Source organism: Carettochelys insculpta, chromosome 17 (genome assembly GCF_033958435.1).
Source record: "Carettochelys insculpta isolate YL-2023 chromosome 17, ASM3395843v1, whole genome shotgun sequence".
Lineage (NCBI taxonomy): Eukaryota > Metazoa > Chordata > Testudines > Carettochelyidae > Carettochelys > Carettochelys insculpta.
Window position 1 is genome coordinate 10,343,947 of NC_134153.1, and position 20,997 is coordinate 10,364,943.

At 41.5% G+C, this 20,997-nt stretch overlaps 1 protein-coding gene across 1 annotated transcript in view; it reads right to left on the minus strand.

The window, feature by feature from the left end:
• The window catches only part of CDH4 (cadherin 4), a 769,032-nt gene that overhangs the window by 165,246 nt on the left and 582,789 nt on the right, over positions 1-20,997 (minus strand). Inside the window, exons 6-7 of the mRNA XM_075011421.1 lie at positions 14,822-14,977; positions 4,215-4,359 (exon numbers count right to left, since the gene is read on the minus strand). Of these exons, the coding sequence (XP_074867522.1) occupies positions 4,215-4,359; positions 14,822-14,977 (301 nt within the window). The remainder of the gene's footprint in view (positions 1-4,214; positions 4,360-14,821; positions 14,978-20,997) is intronic.

The window sequence follows — 20,997 nt, forward strand, 5'->3', positions numbered from 1 at the left end:
AGAGTAAAGTGTGCCTTTTATGGAAAATGAATGCTGATCTGCTATATCAGTGTTTCTCAACCCTTTTTTTATAAAGTACCCCTTTTAAAAAAATTATAAGTACCCTCAGTATCTACAATTTTCACACACAACATTTTTTCTACCATTGCAACACTTTTGTTTTAAAGTTGTGCGGCAGTATAGTATTACGAGTGTACTTAAGGCTCGTCTACACTAGCTCCCTCCTTCAAAGGGGGCATGTAAATGAGCCCAATCGGAGAATAGCAATGAGGCTCTGCACTGCATATGCTGCACCTTATTAGCCTAATTCCTGCCATGCAAACTTTGAAGTTGCTAACTTCGAAGTGCTGGCAAGCAGTGTAGCCATGGGTACTTCAAAGCGCCCATGACTACATTGCTTGCTGGTGCTCTGAAGTTAGCAACTTCAAAGTTTATGCAGAGGGAATTAGGCTAATGAGGTGCTGCATATGCAGCACGGCACTTCATTGCTATTCTCTGATTGGGCTCATTCACATGCCCCCTTCGAAGGAGGGGGCTAGCGCAGATGAGTCCTTAGTGTTTTAGAACTTCTGAAAACATTTCTGAATAATTGCCTGACTATTACAGAGCAGTGGTTCTCAAGCTTTCCAGAGAAGCGTAGCCTTCCAGGCGTCTGACGGGCACATGCAAGACCAAAGTTTCACTTCACTTTTAAAAACTACTTGCTTTCAAAATCAGACCTTAAAATACAAAAGTGCTGCAATACACTGTTACTGACGAATTGTTTACCTTCTCATGTTTGCCATGAAATTATAAAACGAATTAGAACATAAATATTGTGCTTAAATCTGGGTGTGTAAACACAGGGCTGTACAAACAAGTCATTGTGTGAAATTTATACAGACTTTCATAATCTTTTTTATATAAGCCTGTTGTAAAACTAGGCAAATAGCTAGATGTTTTGATGTATCCCCTGGAAGACCTCCGAGTACCCCAAAGGACACAGGCATCCCTGGTTGAGAACCATTGTGCTATATCATAAACATCTTCGCCTTCCAATCTGCCTGAAGGAGAACAGTGTTTGCCTGTACATGTAATGCATTGCTGAATCAAGAGTGAGCACATTTTATCATTTGTTTTCTGGAGGATATTTGTTATACTTTTCCTTTGTCAATCATTATGATGAATAATTAGGAGCCCTATCTGCCATTCTTTCCCATTGTACGAAGGCCTAGTGGTGTACTCTCTTAATACTGTAATTTCCTGATATAACTTGAGTGAAAAAAAAAAGATATATTTCCAAGTCTCTGGGGCTGTGTTCACACTTGGCCAAAACATGCAAACGGCCATTTCGAAGATTATAACGAGGCACTGAATTGAATATTCAGTGCCTCATTAGCATTAGGACGCTTCCGGCAGTGGCACTTCGAAAGTACCACGTTCAAACACATACGGCTTGGTATGGCTACACAGAGGTCCTTTTCGAAAGGACCCTGCACATTTCAAAATCCCCTTATTCTCCTCAGCTGAGAGGAATAAGGGGATGTTGAAATGTGCGGGGTCCTTTCGAAAAGGAGTCCGTATAGCCGCCCAGAGACGTGTGCGTTCAAAAGCAGCGCTTTTGAAGTGCCTCTGCCAGAAGTTTCCTAATGCTAATGAGGCACTGAATACTCAATTCAGTGCCTCATTAGAAATCTTGGAAATGGCCATTTGCATGTTTTGGCCAAGTGTGGCCACAGCCTAGGAGTTTAGTGATTAGCTAAACATACCGCATTCTTCATTTTAGCTATATATGTCTCAGTGGTGCCCCAGCTGGGAGTGGGTGAGGAGCACACAAGTTGCACAACCTAACTCAACAACCTCTCTATTATTCTCTCAAAGACACAATATCCCAATTATTAACATATGTGCAGAAGGAGGGCATCAGACACCCAAGTCTTCAGGCAAGTTGAGAGAGGCAAGGAACAGAAATTCAATAACTATTTTAAACCTTTGAAAGTATACTGATTAAATAAGAAGGGAGGGAAAATAAATCCATCAAAGACAAATGTAATTGCTTGTGAATAAAACAGACTGTGTCCCATTTACCTGCCTTAAAGGGTCTGGGATGCAGAATACCAAAAATCTCTTGTATAACCAGAGGCACAAATATTTTGTAGTCCTATTCTGATTTAATGGCTTATAGGCTTATCTGGATTCCAAACAAGAAAGGGCTGCAATTTACTCCTTCCATCATCCTAATGAGCAGAGCTGGTTAAACATTTGGGAAAACTTTCAGTATTGATCTGTTTTAGAATAAGTTGCGCGAAGTCTGATTTGTTATGGAAATATCATGAGCACTTCAACCAGCACTTCAGAGCTTAAGAACTGGTACCTGGAAGACCCAATAGATATGTCTATGCTACAGCAATCAGTCAACAGAAGTTACTGTTGTAAGATATCTTCCAACAAAACTTCTGTCAACAGATTGCAGCTACACACCAAAGCGGATGGCTCCGTCAATTCACTCTATCGACTAAGAGTGGCCAGACTGCCTGGCCACTCTCTTGACAGAATGGCCAACCAGAAGTACAAAAGACAGGGCTGCCCAGTGTCCCGGAAGCCTTGTCAGTTGTCAGAGGCTCCCCTGGAGCATCCACGCTGGTTTTCTATTGACAGATTCGGTCAAGAAAGACATTCTGGCTTCTGGGGGAATGGCAGAATGCTGCAGACAGAAGTGGCTGGTTCTCTCGATTTACTGTCGACAGAATACATTTGTGATGTGGACGATCTGTGAGTTTTGTCGATAAAACTCACTAGTGTAGACATGGTCAATATGGACTCAATGCATCGGGGAAAATGAACTCCTCTATGAAGAAAAAAGTCATTAGAATGATCGTTTCATTTTCTTTACAGGCTCGCTCTGAAGATCAGAAGCTGTATGAGAAACTTGAAGTTTTGGTGCGTCTCTACCTTAAACATACCAAGAGGGAAGCTATGTAAAGTTCTTTCCTTGTGAAATAATGTCACACTTTTGTCCCCATGACATGTCACCACACAGCTATTCTTCACACTGCTGAAAGACAATCAATCAGGATTGCAATTCACCTTGTTAAAAATAGTGGCCTCTGGAGACTTCTCTGTGACAACTACCTCAGGCGGCAGAGAAGGAATGATAAATGTTTGCTGACACAAGCCACAAGTCACGTGATATTTAACCCTTCTCTGTGGAAACAACTGAAGATAAATTTATCTGGTGGGAGTCTGGGGGGAAGTCTCATTAAAGCTGCAGGAGCTTTGTATTTGATAGAAGTTTACCTAAAAATAGGGTCAATTGTTTTTACATCCATCTCCATGTCTTCTTTAAATTCTGAACACATCCATATTAGTTACATTCAGCGATAAGCTGAAGGAAACGATTTACCATATTCTAAACAGCCTATTTTTGCTCTGCCCCAATAATGCATCAACAACATACTTGGAAGGGAAACGATAAAGGCAATTTTTTTCCTGAAAGACTCTTTTAAACAGGTTAACCTTTGCATCATACTTCAGTTGTACACACAAATCTAGCACTCGCTGATTTTGCATGAGAATTTGCACACTTAATTTTTTGGAAATCTGTTCTCAGAACTCTACATAATTCATCCCTGGCAGAAAAACCATGGCATGAGAGCCGTCACCATGAAGTTAGTGGGAATTGTTAAATTTCCTACAATGATTTTTGGATCAGATCCCATAAAAAGTAAGTTGTTTGCCCACAACTTGGGACACAGTCTGCATTGGGTTCTGAGTGGATGGCTTTCAAATGATTGGATTATGTTTCAGTCCGTCAGACATACAATAATTCAAGTGTACAGTAAGGTGAAATTCAAGATCATTGTAGGGTTTGCTTTTCTTTTTATAATTATTACTGCATTATTGTTTCTGTGTTACTATAGAACACTGTAAATGCAACAAGCATTTGAGATAGGCAGGCCACATCAGGATTGATTTTAAAAAGCATCAGCAGCTCAATTTGCACATAGAAGTTCTGAATAGTGTCATTTGGACAAAGGTCTCATTTTATCCAATTCTACAACTCCTCCACTTCTAATTCTGAGTGTGTTCAGCTAAATTGTTGTAGTCTTCACTGCTCTTTAGCAAAAAACAACAATCTCTGAGCATCATGAGGAATTCTGGAATATGCAGCTCAAACCAACTAGTGTTTTATAGTTGAAGACTTAGATTTATCATAAGAGCTTTTCCAACTCTACCTGGTTTAGAGCCTTCATCAACAGATCCATTATAGACTTGATTTATAAACTCAGGCCTGTTGTCATTCATATCAATCACATAGATGTAGAGGTCAATGGGGTTCTCCACCTTGTTTCCATTCATATCCACGGCATGAGCCCTCAGCTGGAAATAAACAAAGTGGAAACATACAGTTAGTGACAGAATGTGTTAGATGAAAGAGAGGTTTTTTTTTTCAGAATAGAGTTGAAAATGTATATTCTTTCCAAAAATTAAACTATTGTATATGAATGGCAGTTTTACAGGTGTACCAACAGATATCTGGTTTACATCTAGGCTCTGCAGGATATAGAACATTTTACACCAGCAGTGAATATTAAAAATCATTTACAAATAACAACAATAGATTGTATTATTAGTTAAAAGAAACATTTTCTCCACTGCTAACAAATGACTACATTTAAGTAGTTTAATAAACTAGTAGTTGTTTCTTGGCAATCTCCAAAGCCTAAGTCTTGCTTACTATTACTAATTCCATGATGATGTGCGTTTATTTGGCACTGTTCACATGAACGTCAGCAACACACTATATAGAATCTCACACTGCTTTGTGGCCGCAATAGCATATGGTAATTAATATGTGAAGAGCTTTCATAATTGCTGGTATTGTTGCTGTAATTTTTACTCTGTAGCACCTAGGAGCATGAGTCATGTATCGTAGCTATCATCCTAGGCACCCTACAAACTTGGAAGAGAAAAATGCCCCCCAACTCATGTCTGTTCTCCAAAGGGGAGAAGCCATGTATAGTTAAGAATGGGATGCCCATCTCAATATTAATTACAGCATGAGTGATGCAACACTATAATAGCCAGTACTGTACTGCTGAGTTCACAGTTAAAAGGGCACTGGGACTCCGTCATATTAGAAACAGGAATTAGTAAACTGAGACCATCTGTTTTCAGAATAAAAGGGAAAGATACAGCATGTCAAAATGAGCAATTAATAATACAAAGCAATCAAAAAAGTCTGGAACAAGCCATAATCAGGTGAGAAAAAATGGAGAGCTGCCTTCATTATATGGAACAGACAGCTGTTCTAAATGGAGTGTGTGTCGAATGTATTTTATCAAAGCTGACTTGGAAAAAGGCCTGGCTATGAAAATCTTGTATCGTGCCTGACTTCAGTTGGCCAAGAGAGAGATATCTGGCTCCGGAAGAGCTTTGAAGCTTTCATTTTGTCACCTTTCCTCCTTTCAGTACCAGTGCTGAATGCCTGCACTGACATAAAAATCAGGGATGGTATTGAACAGCTTATGGGCAGATTCTGAAATACTAATGAATGGAGACTGAAAACTCTGCATAAAAGGAGTGTGGTGAAATGGCTGTCTAGAAAAACAGGACTGTCACTTTAACACCAGGTATAAGAAGGGTTGCCTAATTGGCGCTATGTGAATGGCTCATATTATAACACCTGCTATCATGCTTTCCCCTGCAAGATACCTGATGTATAATGGCCTCGATTTTCAGATGAGCTGGTATCTCCAATTCCCATTGACTACAAATGAAGATACAGATGCTCAGCACTTCTAAATTTCAGGCCCAATGTGTCAAAGAATGTAAATAGTTCTTCCAATGCATAGCGCATAAGGGTGCTAATTGTCTTTAATATTGATTTCAGACTTTTGCCAAGACTATAATTGATGGGATTTTTCCCCTTCATTATATTTACAAGAAGGTTTAACAAACATAATCAGGCTATATTTGATAGGGTGGACTGAGATTTAATCAAGGGCAGAGCGCAAACTGCCATGCAGACTGTGAAGGTAGGATTTTTTTTTTAAAGTTTAAAAATTTTATTTTTTTCTACATCTTAAAAAGGTCCCGACTTCATTTTTAATACAAACTATATCCCTTCCTGATTCTTAATGCTCTTAATATTTGTATTTCACGCCTATGTATAAACTGCTTTGACTTGGAGTCAGCAGAGCTATCCTTCATTATGTCAGATGTAGCAATTCAATAACTTTGACAAGTCAAAGGTCAGATTGTCTTTGAAAAAAAGTAATTCTGAGCAAAAATTAAAGTTATTATCTTCAAACTGAAGCCTCACTGGACTCCTGCTTGCTGCATTTTCAGGAATGGAAACACTGAGATAAAGCAGAGTGCAAAGCTGGTATCTCTCTCTTTCAGATCTGACTCCCCACCCCCCGACTCTCAAATTTTAATTATATTTGATAGCTCTTGTTTGAAATCTCCAGGAGTAAGTCGTTTCTCAGCACTGCATGTCTATCTACTTGTCACATACACCAAGCCCCTGTAAATATGCATATGTTACCAATTCACTCAAGAGAATAAATTTGATAAGCAAGACTGCAGTAATCTCACTAAAAAACGCAGCGATGTACATGCATGAGGCTTTGCTGCTCCATGGTAACATCAGCATGAGCGCATCTAAACGGACTGCTGAAAGTGAGGACAGTACTGGAGAACACGGTCAGCTGAACTAGGCCTTCCCACTGAGGTACTGAAGGCAGTGATGTGCACCCTTTGATTTCACATGCAATCCAAACACAGACCACAGAAACCCCAGTACTCATTTGTTCCCCCACCTGTGGTTCATTCTCCTTGTACGGTTGTTACTGCCTCCTTGCTGAGGCTATGCCTTCTCTACCCTGGAAGACCAACCAGTCAACCCCTGTAGTTATTGCGAGACGTGAGGAGTAAGGGGGATTGATGAGAGAAACTCTCCCATTGACCCTTCCCAGTATAGACAGCCAAGTTGGCTGAGTGCAGCTACGTTGATTTTAGCGACACAATTACCATAGTTAGAATTGAATATCTGCGGTTGACTTACTTTGCCCAGTGCAGAAGTAGCCTGAGCAATTTTTCTTTCTGCCCTCTTTTACCTCTGTTTTCCTTATTTTTGGGGGTATTTTTTAAATTCTTTCTGTGCTCTGACCTGTCAATGACCTTCCTCCATATCCCCTCACTCTATGTTAGACCTGGGTGGGGTCAGGACCATCTGCTGACATGAACTCCATGGGAATGAGAAGCTTAGGATAAGCAAGCACCTGTTTGTGTCTATAAGAATACACAACAAGAGGAGCTCCTGGGGCTGGCTACTTTAGCTGTCCTTTGCAGAAGCGGAGAGGGAGGGCACATGGCTTTCAAGGGGCCACCTGCTGCTTTGAGGCACACTTAGAGAAAGGACAGAGTGGAGCAGATCTTAGGCAGCTTTCCCTGTCTTCTACCATCCACAAACTTGCTGAGGGTGCAATCCAGTCCCTCATCCCGGTCATTAATAAAGATGATGAACAACACCGGCTACAGAACCAAGCCTTGGGGCACTCCACTTGAGACCGATTGCCATGCAGATATTGAGCCACTGACCTCTACCTGTTGGGCCTGACCATCAAGCCAGCTTTCTAACCATCTTATAGTCCATTTACCCAATCTGTACTTCCTTAACTTACAGGTAAGCATGTGGCACTAGTCCGTGTCTTGACAGTGCCTATTTTTAAATAACTATTATTTCGAAATAGGTGTTATTGCTCCTGCAATGGAGGTTTACGAAATTCAAAATAACTTACTATTTCAAATTTATTTTGAAATAATGTGTGTGAGTGTAGATGCTAGCAAAATTATTTTGAAATAGCAGCTGCTAACTCGAAATAACTTTGCTGTGTGGCTGTCACCAAAACTAAGAAACACAGACCACCACAAAGCCAAACATATTTTACCTTTTCTTGCTTCACAAGTGTATATGACCCTGACTTATTTATTCATATGCATGTTTTAGTCTCACACTGTGCTCAGCGGGCAGGGCAGCAATCAAGTTCCATCTGCTCCACAATGCACGTTGTGATAAAGAGAAGGGAGGGGATGAGAAGGTGATACACTTAAGAGCTTTTTCATAGAATGTGAGCTGTTCACGGGGCAGGATGACTAAACAATGGTCATGAGGTCATGTTTACTGCTGGCCACTGGAAAGGAGCACACTCTTCTGGAATGGAAGAAATCATTGTTTGAAAGGCCAGTTACTATAAACACAGGTAGAAATGAAGGTAGGCACACACACACACTCATTCAAATGGGATACAATCAGGTGGAATCTCAACTGGATGCTTGCAGGGGTATTTAGTAACTGTTTGCTAAGGCTGATATTAATCTTTAAAGTTGTTGCCATGTGAAGTGTGGGGTCTTGGCTGCAAATTAGAGAATGAATAAATAGGAAATGACAAATGTCAGAATCCAACAGCCATTGGATAGGGTTCATACATTTAAATAAAGTCTAGCTGGTGGTACAGCGCCTCTGCGGGTGGAACAGTCACAGGTCTATTTTGTAGCAGCCAAAAATCTGACCAGTCCCCTTAAACAAATATTTTTAAAAGTATAACAATCTTCATTTACAGACTTAGCAACAGTCACCACTGTCTTTTTTTGTGGTTTTTCTGCAGACAGTTTCTAGCGCAAATGTAGCTGTTGGCATACAAATGCTTCAGCACCATGGTTATTAATGACAGTGGAGGCTGGTGCTATCTGAAGGTAGTTAGTCACAGTCAACAAGGTGAAATGTGTTAAATATAAATACCACTTCTGTACTAATACAATTAATATAAATGTGTTATTAATAAGTGACAGATCTTTAAAAATAGTCACACAGTTGTGTGCCTAATTTGTACACTGTTTACCATGATTAAACTTGTAAATCAGGTTATTATGGCACAAATGACCAGAATTACATATAAGCAGGGCTTTTTTTTTGTGCAGATACTGAGTACCAGCACCTTGGCAGCCCCAGCCATGGGACTGGCTGGCAGTGGGGGTTGAGGGAGCCGGCTGAGTACAGGCTCCTCTTCTGTTACAAAAAGGGCACTATATAGATGGTTTTGTAAACTTGGTTCAGGAGTAATTATTGCAGTAAATACTATTTTACCTGGCTCATGTCCCTTATTTCTGATTGTCTTTTCTTCTGCCAGAGACAGGTGGGTGAAGTAATATCTTTTATTAACCCAATTTTCATTGGTGGAAGAGACAAGCTTTCAGACTTACGCAGAGCTGAAGAAGAGCTCTGTATAAGCTCACAACTTTGTTTATTTTCACCAAGAGAAGTTGGTCCATGAGAATATATTCCTTCATCCCACTTGTCTCTCTAACAGACCGATATGGCTACAACAACATGCAAATAATTTTTGTCTCCAATGCTGTCTAAATGATTTCTGTAACCAATCTCCCCTTGTCCAGACATCTCTGACAGAATGCTGTTTCATAAATTCGTTAGTGGAAGTAAAATGGCAGAAATGTAGCACTTTAAAGACAAACAAAATGATTTATTCGGTGATGAACTTTTGTGGGACAGGCCCACTTTATCAGATCAAACTCATTTCCAATACAGACTGACATGTGATGCTTGTGGCTGTCACGTTGCTCGCTCTGGTTGGGGATCACACTCCTTCCCACACCCTGGGTCTTTTGTCTATTTAGACTGTAAGCGTTTCAGGACAGAGATGGTCTTTTTTGTTCTGTATTTGTACTGCATGAAACACAGTGGAGTCCAGGTGCAAGGCTGGGGCCCCACAAAACTACAGCAACAATTATGCAGCCATGCTGATTAGCACCAGCCAATGTTCTGACTTCTGCCTAGATTGCTTTTACAGAGGGAATCACAGACAGATCTAGTTATGTCCAGCATTTCCTGTAAGGTGAGTGCTTGGGCAGGAGAAATACAAATACCCCTCCCACAGCTGATTAGCAGAGTGCCTACCACCTCCCACAGCTGACAGCATGGTGGTGCACATCAAAACATGCTTTGGTACAGTGGTTAACTTTTTTATTTTTTTTAAATTACCCCCCCCTTTTTTTTTTTTTTTTCTTTAAAAAAAAGTACCCCCAGCACCTAAAATTTTCAGACTCATACATTTTTTTCTACTGTTGCAACACATTTGTTTAAACATAACTGTTTGGTTGGAAGAAATTGCCTACAGGCAATAAACTTGCCATCATACTTATGACTGTGCAAAAATAAATCCATTTTTTTTTATTAGTAAAAAAGGTTGAGAAACACTGAGCTGATGTACCCTCTGGAAGAGCTCTGAGTACCCCCAGGGGGTACATGTACCGCTGCTTGAGAACCACTGCTTTGGTGCACATAACAAAATTTATTCCACACAGGGATAGAAAAACTTAAAGGGAATGTTGGTTATGTCCCATACAAGAAAGTCTTGCACATAAGTACCCAGCGTGTTTTCCTTCTTCCTATAACTCTGGTTCATTGTTACCGTTTTGCATAAAGGTACATTTTTAAATGGTTTACACAGGGTTAATAACTGCATGATCTATGGTTTAATAACTCTCTAATCAAATGTCAAAAGCTTGTTTATAACCATGGCTTATAATTATCTATAAACTTTCTACAGATGTGCTTACACCCAGTTAAAGTATAGAATCAAAGACCCATAATGTTGGAAGGGCCCAGAAGGATCGTGTTGTCTGACCCCCTGCTAAGATACAGGATTTGTTGTGTCATATGCTGCTCCTGCCTATTATATCTAGCAATCATTTATTGACCCTTATTGTGGCTATGGCTGTGTTCGGTTGTACCTAGGTCTCCTGCATTCCAGAAAAGAGACTTCCATAAATGAGATTAAAAGACATTCTTATTGATTCCAGGTGGTGGAAAATAAAGCTGCTTTTTTGGGAAATGATACCAGTAATTTCATGGCAGCCTTTTCCAAGCTTTCCTGAGATGTCTGGTCTAAATGTACATACCAGGCATATTTGTTATGCATTATGGATCAGATAAGTCTTTATCATGGGAGACAAAGTCATTTTTTTAGCTCAGAGTGTCTAGTACTAGAGATAGTAATGGCTCCATCAAAGCTGCTAGCTTGTAAATTATATCAACTGAGCTGTTATGCTGACCTGGCAGTACTGAATCAATCTGAAAAACACGGACATGACAAAGGCGCTCTCTCAAATATTCCTTTTTTTCAGAATAATCCTCTTCACATTTTCATGGGCACAACAGTCAAAATAATTGTTCTTGTGCACAGAGGATAAAACAATTTAGCTTCCGATTCTTTTTTACCCAGGGGAAATTTCTCTTCCCATCCAACTTAAGTGATAAGCTATTTGTTTGTCCCTTTACTCTCATCCAGAAGCACTGTCACCTTAGTTAACTGGATACCTGATAATGCTAACAAAGTGTGCATATCTGACTGAACAGTTAGGAATATGCTAGTGGTGAAGGTCATCCATTCCAGCACTGACTTCATAGCATCCCCAGAAATGACTTTTATGATACCAAAGGATGTGTCTGAAGCTGACACGAAACAATCCACAAAACAACTTTTTGTAGCTGCTGTAGAAAAGAACTAATGGGCAGGTACAGAAAGTAGAGTAGTTTTGTACGGCCTACACACAAGGAATGACATACTTTTGAGTGATATTATTTGCTATTTGGTTACAGCCTGTAATATTTTGTGACTGTAGCTGTGCTGTAGATTATAATACAAAGACCAATTACACTGTAATTATTCTGCAGGTAGAACATTTTGTGAACCAGTAGTCTATGGATGCGTCCCTTGGCGTTACTAATCTTTATTAATTCCCTACCTACTTAAGAACTTATGTGATCCCCTTACTGGACTGTCTAAGAACCTCCACAGGATTTAAAATGAAAAATGACTATAATAGTTACTGCATGTCCAACTGCAGCAATGAGCAATGAATCAGTAACTTTCTATGATGCTCTAATGTTGGTACTGCTTTCTCATGTTCTTTTAGGCCTGGTCTATACACAAACGTGACCAGCTCTCAGTTAAACCACTGCTACATTCTCAAGTTACATTGGCTAAACTCTGAGAAAAATTTCACACCCTGTGTGGTACAGTTAAAGTAATCTAAGCCCCAACACACATATTGCTAGGACAATGGAAGAATCCATCTCTTCAAGACAGTGCCTCTTGGAGAAAAGGGTTTAGTCCAGTGACAGAAAACCTTCTTCTCTTGCACCTCCTACAGCTGCGTTTTCTGGTGTAGATGCACCCTAAATGAGTGTAAGGCTGCGTGTGGACACTACGGCCGTGTCTACACTAGCCCCAAACTTCGAAATGGCCACGCAAATGGCCATTTCGAAGTTTACTAATGAAGCGCTGAAATGCATATTCAGCGCTTCATTGGCATGCGGGCGGCTGCAGCGCTTCAAAATTGACGCGGCTCGCCGCCGCGCGGCTCATCCTGACGGGGCTCCTTTTCGAAAGGACCCCGCCTACTTCGAAGTCCCCTTATTCCCATGAGCTGATGGGAATAAGGGGACTTCGAAGTAGGCAGGGTCCTTTCGAAAAGGAGCCCTGTTGGGACGAGCCGCAAGGCAGCGAGCCGCGTCAATTTCGAAGCGCCGCTGCCGCCCGCATGCTAATGAAGCGCTGAATATGCATTTCAGTGCTTCATTAGTAAACTTCGAAATGGCCATTTGCGTGGCCATTTCGAAGTTTGGGGCTAGTGTAGACGTAGCCTACATCAGTTTAATGGCACAGGTGTTGTACTGTACACTACAGAAATGGAGGGGGTTCTTCCACTGCAGGAGGAAATCGAAGAGATGATAACTAGATCGACAGTAGATGCTTACAAGGGAACTTAGGTTGGCTTAACCACATCAGAAATGGTGTGAAAACTTTCACAGCCCTACTTCATCTGACAGTTTGGTAGTGCAGATCAGCCCTTACGCTAGCTAAACTTAACCCTGGTGTACACTCGAAACTTGCATCAACATAGCTAAGTCACTCCAGGGCATGAAAAATCCACTGTGTGACCAGCACCCAGGTAGGCTGAAGGAAGAATGCTTTGTTCTGGCTACCATCAATCAGGGCAGTGGAGTTCCCACCATGATGGAAAAACCCCTTCCATTGCTGCGTCTACACTAAGAGGCCACAGTGACAGCAGCTATGACATGTACTTAATAAGGGACAACCAATGTAAAGCACATTTAAAATAACAGTGAGTCTATACGTAGAGGATATGTCTACATTGGAGGTGGAAGAAGGCGTAAATTCCAGCTCAAGGAGACATATCCATGTCAATTGAGACAATGAGCTAAAAACTAAAGTGTAGCCTGAGCTCCTGGCCCATTTGAACTGCTGTGGCAGCATTGTTCCAGGTGGCTGTGAGGGAGGAGGAGGACCCAGCACTGCAGTACAGACAGCACTAAGGACTGACTGTCCTACAATCCAGCCCTTCCACGCTCTGGGGGTGCAGAGCCAGGCCTCTTCCTACTTTGGTCAAGGGCCTGCGATGGCTGCGGGTCCTGCTGTCAAGCAGCCCAGCCCATTGTGCCACTGCAACCACACGACAACACTTCTCATTTAGCATGAGAGTATGATCACACCTCGTGCAGATGTGTCTCCTAGAACTGCACATTTTACTTTCTAGCCCCCAAGCAAATATATACGGCAGGGGTGGGGAACCCCTGGTCTGGATCCAGATTGCAGCTTGTCTCGATACAGTTCCCAGGACTCGTGGCTCCTCTTTCCAGCATCCAGCCCACAGCGGCCTGTGGTGGATGGATAACCCCCAGCCTTGCAGACCACATCAGGCAAGCCAGGGCTGGATCCAGCCCACAAGTTCTGCCGGGTGCAGACAGGAAGCAGCTGTGCTGCTGCCTCCACCTGTGCTGCTGTCGCAGCCACTGCCAGTTCTGCTCCCGTCACCACCTTGGCTGAGGGAATGGCAGATCATAGCTCCCTGGAGAGGGTTGTCCCCTTGCCTCTCTCAGGCACTGCCCCCTGCTGCGCTGATGTGTGGAGGTAAGTTTCCCTCCTCATTGCTCAGACTACCCCACCTCCAGCCCACTCCTGCCCCACTAGACCTCTACTCTATTCCTGTTCCCTCCCTCCCACCCCGATCCCCATCCTGTTCCTGCACACGCCCTCCCAGGCCCCACACCTACACCTTGGTAGCCCCCTACTACACACTGAACCTGGAACTCCCCAATTTTGGTCCCATCCTGGGTCACAAGAGAGTTAATCTGGCTTGGGAGAAGCTCTGAATCTCATTCCCCCCTTTTCCATCCTCCTGCCTATGGTGCTGGAGTGTGAGCAGAGTGAGATGTCTCAGTCAGAGGCCACAGTGTCTCACTTTTATGTGGCTCCTGGCTTATTTTTCTGTGGGTCAGTGGCCCCCACATCAGCATCTTACCACTGATATGCAGAATGCACTTATTTAACTGTCACTTTTACTGACAACCATGCAAACCTGTTGGGTAAACAAACCTTAGGCCTTTTCTCAGCACAGGGAAAGGAGTTGATCTGTCCAAAATATGTGCTCAACAGACCCTGAACTGGGCAACACTCACATGCAAATCTGTGCCCTAATTTTACACAAGCAAGTTGGCTCCTGAATTCTATATCTAAATTGTACAGAATACACTTGCATGAGGTGAAACCTGCTGAAATCAAGCTGTTAGACTGTTTGACTCTGTGAGTTTGGACCCCAAATAAAGGGAAGGACCCAAATCAAAGTGTGTTTTCCAGTTACAAAATTCTTTTGCACAGTTCTAGTGGAGAAGTGCTGTGGAACAGGGGGATAACATGTGCAGTGCATAAAAAAAAAGATGCTGTTATTTACTTACATGGTAGGAAGCCCTTTCTTCTCTGTCCATTGGACGTGTCACATACATTCTGCCAGACACAGGATCAATGCTGAAAACTTCCATAGGTGGCTGGTCCGCTCCTACTCCAGTGATGCTGTACCTGATATGGATCTCACTGTCCTTATCAGAACGAATCTGTATAAATAATTAAAGTTATCAATCAGTAAGCTATGGATAATGGGTTAGTGTCTTTGATATTCAAATGCCTTTACATGCTTTATTGTTAGGAGAACATTAAGGCCCAATCTTGTAAGCCTTCTCTGTTTAATGGTGTTAACTCAGATAGGATTCCTATATACCAAAGACCTGGAACTAGGCTGGGGAAAAAGATTTTTCATAAACTTTGAACTTCTTTTTAACATTTTTGTTCACAATGATCCTTTGGAATCTAGAAAGCAGAAACCTCTGATGTTTCAGCCACGACTCTATGAAGTGCTTTCGTTTGCATGCACAATTTATGCAACTGAACATGCATCGCAGGTGGTTAATTTATGTTTACAAGTAATTAGAGCTGGAATTTTTAAAGGACTGTATATTCCTTGCCATGGTGTGGTGGCTTGTGTTTCTCAATAAACTGGAGAGCTATGCCAATGGGAGCTATACCTGCTGGAAAGGTCATACAAACTGCACAGGTCAAAGGGTAGAGACCAGACAAGTTTCAGTCATCTTTCCCTAAGGCAAAAGGAGTTGGCTTAGGGTTAACAACCCTACCATTGAAAAAAAGTTACAGAAACATCTACAAAGAAACCTACAACTACACAAGTCTTGGGAGGAGTTGGCAATCTGCACGGATAGAGTATGAAGCATGGCAGGGAAAGCTTAAAGGAAGCTGCCCTGCAGATGACCCTTCTCTGACTGAGGACAACCACTCAATTTGGTATGTGGAGCCTTTGGACCATGTACCAAGTGGGGAAGATGGCACAGATTGCAGTGGAGTTGAAACAGTTTTTGGCTTTGGGCTTGTGTGAGGCAAGATGAACACTATGTAGGGAGCTACCCTTGGCATCAGATGAAACCCTCATCTACTCAGGACATGAAGAAGCAGACGCATCACACACAGAAAACGTGGTCCTGATGTTATCAAGAGAAGCATCTGGTGCTTTAAGGGAGTGGACAGCAGTATCATTATGCATCATCACAGCCAGATTCTACACCAAAGTGCAGAAGGTACTGGTTGTCCAGTGTTTTGCACCAAACAATGAAGCAACTGAGAAATATAAAACTGATTTCTATGAGAAACTATGAAGTGTTATCCAGTAATATCTTGATTATGACGGGCAACTTCAATGTCAAAATTGGAAGCATAAATACAGGCAGAGAACAGACCACGGGAAAAGAAGGTCTAGGCAACATGAATGAAAATAGAGAGGACTTCAGTGGCTTTTGTTCCTTCAATGGACTGGTGATAGGTGGTAGTGTTTTTCCACACAAAAGGATCAATAAGGTCAGTTGGATTTAACCAGATCTCCCATCCAGAAAACCAGATTGAGCACATCTGTATCAGCAGCTCTTTCAGAAGATCAATGCAGGACATCTGTACTAGAAGAGGAACAGATGTAGGTTCAGAACACCATTTGGTTATGATAAAACTCAAGTTCAAGCTCAAGAGGTACACTGCAAAAGCGACCGAGCTGAGGTTGAGATTCAACACGGAGCAGCTGAAGGATGTACAGACAAGAGCCAGTTTCCAAGTGGAGCTGTCCAACAGACATGTACTTCTGTCAAACCTCATACTGGAAGATGCTACCATGGCACAAATTTGGGAACACACCAAAACATCGAGGAAGCAGACGTGCAATAAAACACTGGGAAAGAGGAGAAGGCATCTCAAAGAATGGACCACAGCAAACACTCAGAGAAAAGTAAAGGAAGGAAAGGATAGAAAAGCAGCAGTCAACAACAACAAAACAAGAGCAGCCAAGGCAGAAGCTCAGAGACTGTATTCAGAGGCCAACAGAGACGTTTAAAAGGCTGCAAAATAGGACAAGAAGATCTTTGTGGAAAACCTTGCACAACAAGTGGAACGAGCCTTTAGCTATTATATTTGAAAAGTCCTGGAAGTCAGGCGAGATTCCAGAAGACTGAAAAAGAGCAAATATAGTGCCATCTTTAAAAAGGGAAAAAAGAACAACCCAGGAAACTACAGACCAGTCAGTTTAACTTCTGTGCCAGGAAAGATAGTGGAGCAAATAATTGAGGAATTCATCTGCAAACATCTGGAAGAAAATAAGGTGATAGATAACAGCCAGCATGGATTTGTAAAGAACAAATCATGCCAGACCAATCTGATAGCTTTTTTTTTTGACAGGATAACAAGTCTTGTGGGTAAGGGAGAGGCAGTGGATGTGGTATACCTAGACTTTAGTAAGGTATTTGACATGGTCTCGCATGGTCTTCTTATCAACAAACTAAGCAAATATAACTTAGATTGGGCCACTATAGGTGGTTGCATAACTGGCTGGATAACCATTCTCAGAGAATAGTTATTAATGGTTTGCAGTCACACTGGAAGGATCTGTTTTGGGACCAGTTCTATTCAATATCTTCATCAACAATTTAGATATGGCATAAAGAGTATGCTTATTAAGTCTGCAGATGATACCGAGCTGGGAGGGGTTGCAACTGCTTTGAAGGATAGGCTCATAATTCAGAATGATCTGGACAAACTGGAGAAATGGTCTGAGGTAAACAGGATAAAGTTTAATAAGGACAAATACAAAATACTCCACTTAGGAAGAAACAATCAGCTTCATACGTATGGAATGGGAAGCGACTGTCTAAGAAGGAGTACTGCAGAAAGGGATTTAGGGGTCACAGAGGACCACAACTTAAATATGAGTCAACAGTGTGATGCTGTTGCAAAAAAAGCAAACATGATTCTGAGATGCATTAACGAGAATGTTGTGAGCAAGACACGAGAAGTCATTCTTCCGCTCTACTCAGTGCTCGCTAAGCCTCATTTGGAGTATTGTGTCCAGTTCTGGGCACCACATTTCAAGAAAGATGTGGAGAAATTCGAGAAGTCCAGAGAGGAGTAACAAGAATGATTAAACGTTTAGAGAACATGAGCTATGAGGGAAGACTGGAATAACTAGGCTTGTTTAGTTAAGAAAAGAGAAGATTTAGAGGGGACATGATAGTGGTTTTCAAGTACCTCAAAGAGGGTTACAAGAAGGAGAGAGAAAAATTGTGCTCCTTGGCCTTTGAGGATAGGACAAGGAGCAATGGGCTTAAACTGCAGCAAGGGAGGTTTAGATTAGACATTAGGAAAAACTTCCTAACTGTCAGGGTGGTTGAACACTAGAATAAATTACCTAGGGAGGTTGTGGAATGCCCATCACAGAGATATTTAAGAGCAGGTTAGACAGACACCTATCAGGGATGGTCTAGATGGTGTTTGGTCCTGCCAAGAGGGCAGGGACCTGGACTTGATGACTTCTTGAGGTCCCTTCCAGTTCTAGTGTTCTATGATTCTAAGCTGCAGTACAGAGAAAATTGAAAGAGCTGTATGACATCACATAGAAGCTATCTGAGTCACGGTGTACAATGGATGAGCCAGCAAAGGATAGGGAAGAGCATGTGCTAACAAACCCAAGTGAGCAGCTCACTAGATTGAAGGAACACTTTGAAGAGCTACTGAACTGCCCTGCCCATATGGAACCTTTGGAGTTACCATCTGCAAATATATCTCTGCAAATTAACAGCAACAGTGGAAAAATTTGGGTCACTGACTGAAAGACTGGAAACATGGCTACCTTATTAATCTTCCCAAGAAAGGCAACCTGAAGGAATTCAAGAACTGGAGGGGCATCATGCTACTGTCTATTCCAGGAAAAGTGTTCATCACAAATAGGAGCTTTGGAACAGAACAGGACAAGAACCACTTGATCTTCAAATCAAGAGAAGAAAGTTGGGTGGCTAGGGCACACTCAGAAAACCATCATCCATCATAATCTATCAAGCTCTCCAATGGAACTCACAAGGAAAGTGCAAAAGAGGAAGGCCTTGGATAATGTGGAAAAGTTCTACTATTTCAAAATAGGCGTTATTCTTCTTCCAATTAGGTTTATAAAATTCAAAACAGTGTGCCTGCTATTTCAAATTAATAGTCTGTGTGTAGTGTAGATGCTTGCAAACTTATTTTAAAATAACAGCTGCTATTTCAAAATATCTTTGCTGTGTAGACATAGCCTAAGACAGCTGGGCACATAATTCACCCCAGGCTTCTTTGAAAAATCTTAGTCTGGGATTCTAACAGACTGACTGAGCATGCAGACCCTATGTTTTCAAAAGCAACTAGTGATTATAGGAACTGTAATTTGGGGGCATCTAACCTGAGACACTTCAAAGGAAGCCTGACTTTCGCAAAGTTCCAAATGCATGCTCTTTGAAAATCAAGCCCCTTTTAGGGCATTTGTAAATCACTAGTCACGCATTAATGATTTTTGACAATCTTCTGCAAATACCAGGATGGCATATTGACCCAACTCTGTGTATGCAAACATATATAAACATTCCTAATAAAAGCTTATAGACTTGTTATTGGAAGGTTATAAATTTCTGATGGACTGCTAGCATTGTACTTGAATGTGTTCTCATGAAAAGAGTATTAAAAGTATTGCTTTTGAGACCCATTCCTTTAGCCTCCTTCCCACCTTGAAAAACACACCGCTAATCAAACATGGCATGAAGAACTATGTGAACTTTGGAAACAGATAAAAGAATATAAAAAGGCAGGCACAGACGTTACCCTAGCAACACTGATTGTATTGCTTTAAATCTGCAGGTAATTTCTAGATCAGCCATTTAAAAAAGATCTTGTAATGTCAGGGCTATTTCTGAAGGAAAATGCAAGGTACGAGGTACAAATAAACAAACTACCACCTCCACACTGTCACAAACTCTCTTACAAGTGTCAACGGGGAAAACAGACATTTTATTCTAGCCAGGTTTATGAATGCAATAAATTAGTGGGAGGATCATAAACATTCATCTTAGAGCTGAGGGTGCATTGGCGTCTTTGTGATATGGCAGTGGATTTTCTGAAAAGTCTACATGCTCTGAAATACTATGGTGTATGCTGGAGGTACAAATAACTGAATTAAAAGAATTTTAGTTAGAGGTGAGCAAAGGTGGTTTCTTGAGATGAGGGTTTGTTTATCAGCTGAAGGAAATTGGGTAGAGGTGGCTGCTATTCTGAAACCCTCCATACATGACCAACTGGTATTTCTTTCCTCTCCTGAATTGGGAGGCTGACAAGATGCCGATTAAGATATCACAGGATAACAACAGAGCACTGACAACCATCTCTGAGAATCCTTTGATGCTGTTGTCCAGATGATTATTGAGTTTGTACCATGTTCTCCGTGTACTGCTTCCATTTTATATTGTTACCTCTAACAGTTAATAATGTCCGCTATTACTAGAAACTACTAGAATTGATTCTTACTGGACCTATACTTTGGGAGTTGAAGGTCGGCACATACAAAAAGACTCATCTGTTGCTAATATAGAAGATTCACTGCTTGTTCAAGCTTTTTGTACTATGTAGAACTGGTTTGACTTACACTTGCATTATAACTTAGAACAGGTAGTAGGAACTATGATGGTAGCTGACTGAACTATTAGATTAAAATGTGGCACATGGCCAGAAAGGGTTAACTGGCTCACAGGCTGAACAACCCAGTAAGCCTCGTGAGGAAGATGTGTACATGATGGCTGGGCTATTGCATTGGGTTAGAGTAAAACTGAAATGTAAACTTGCATTCTTAAAGAAAACTTGCATTTCTTTTTTCTTTTCTTATATATTTCAGTTTAGTTCATAAGAATTAGCTATATGCTTATATTTTGGGTAAGATCCTTGGTACATCACTAGTCCTTTGGGATCAGAAGAACTTTTCTTAAATATGACGAAGTAAGGCTTTTAGCGATCATGATCATATTTGATCTGGGAAGTTAGATGGAGGTATGAGCTGGGTATTTGAGGGGAACTATGCTGTTTGGACTTGAGTAACCGCCAAGGTAGTATCGAAGCTGTTCTCTGAGAGCTCAGTAAATCTAAATATTGGAATATCCACCAGCAGTTGGGGTCCGTCTGCTCCATTCTGTTTGCAGTTCAGCCTAGTTGAGTGACATCAGCTCTCGCAGGGACTATG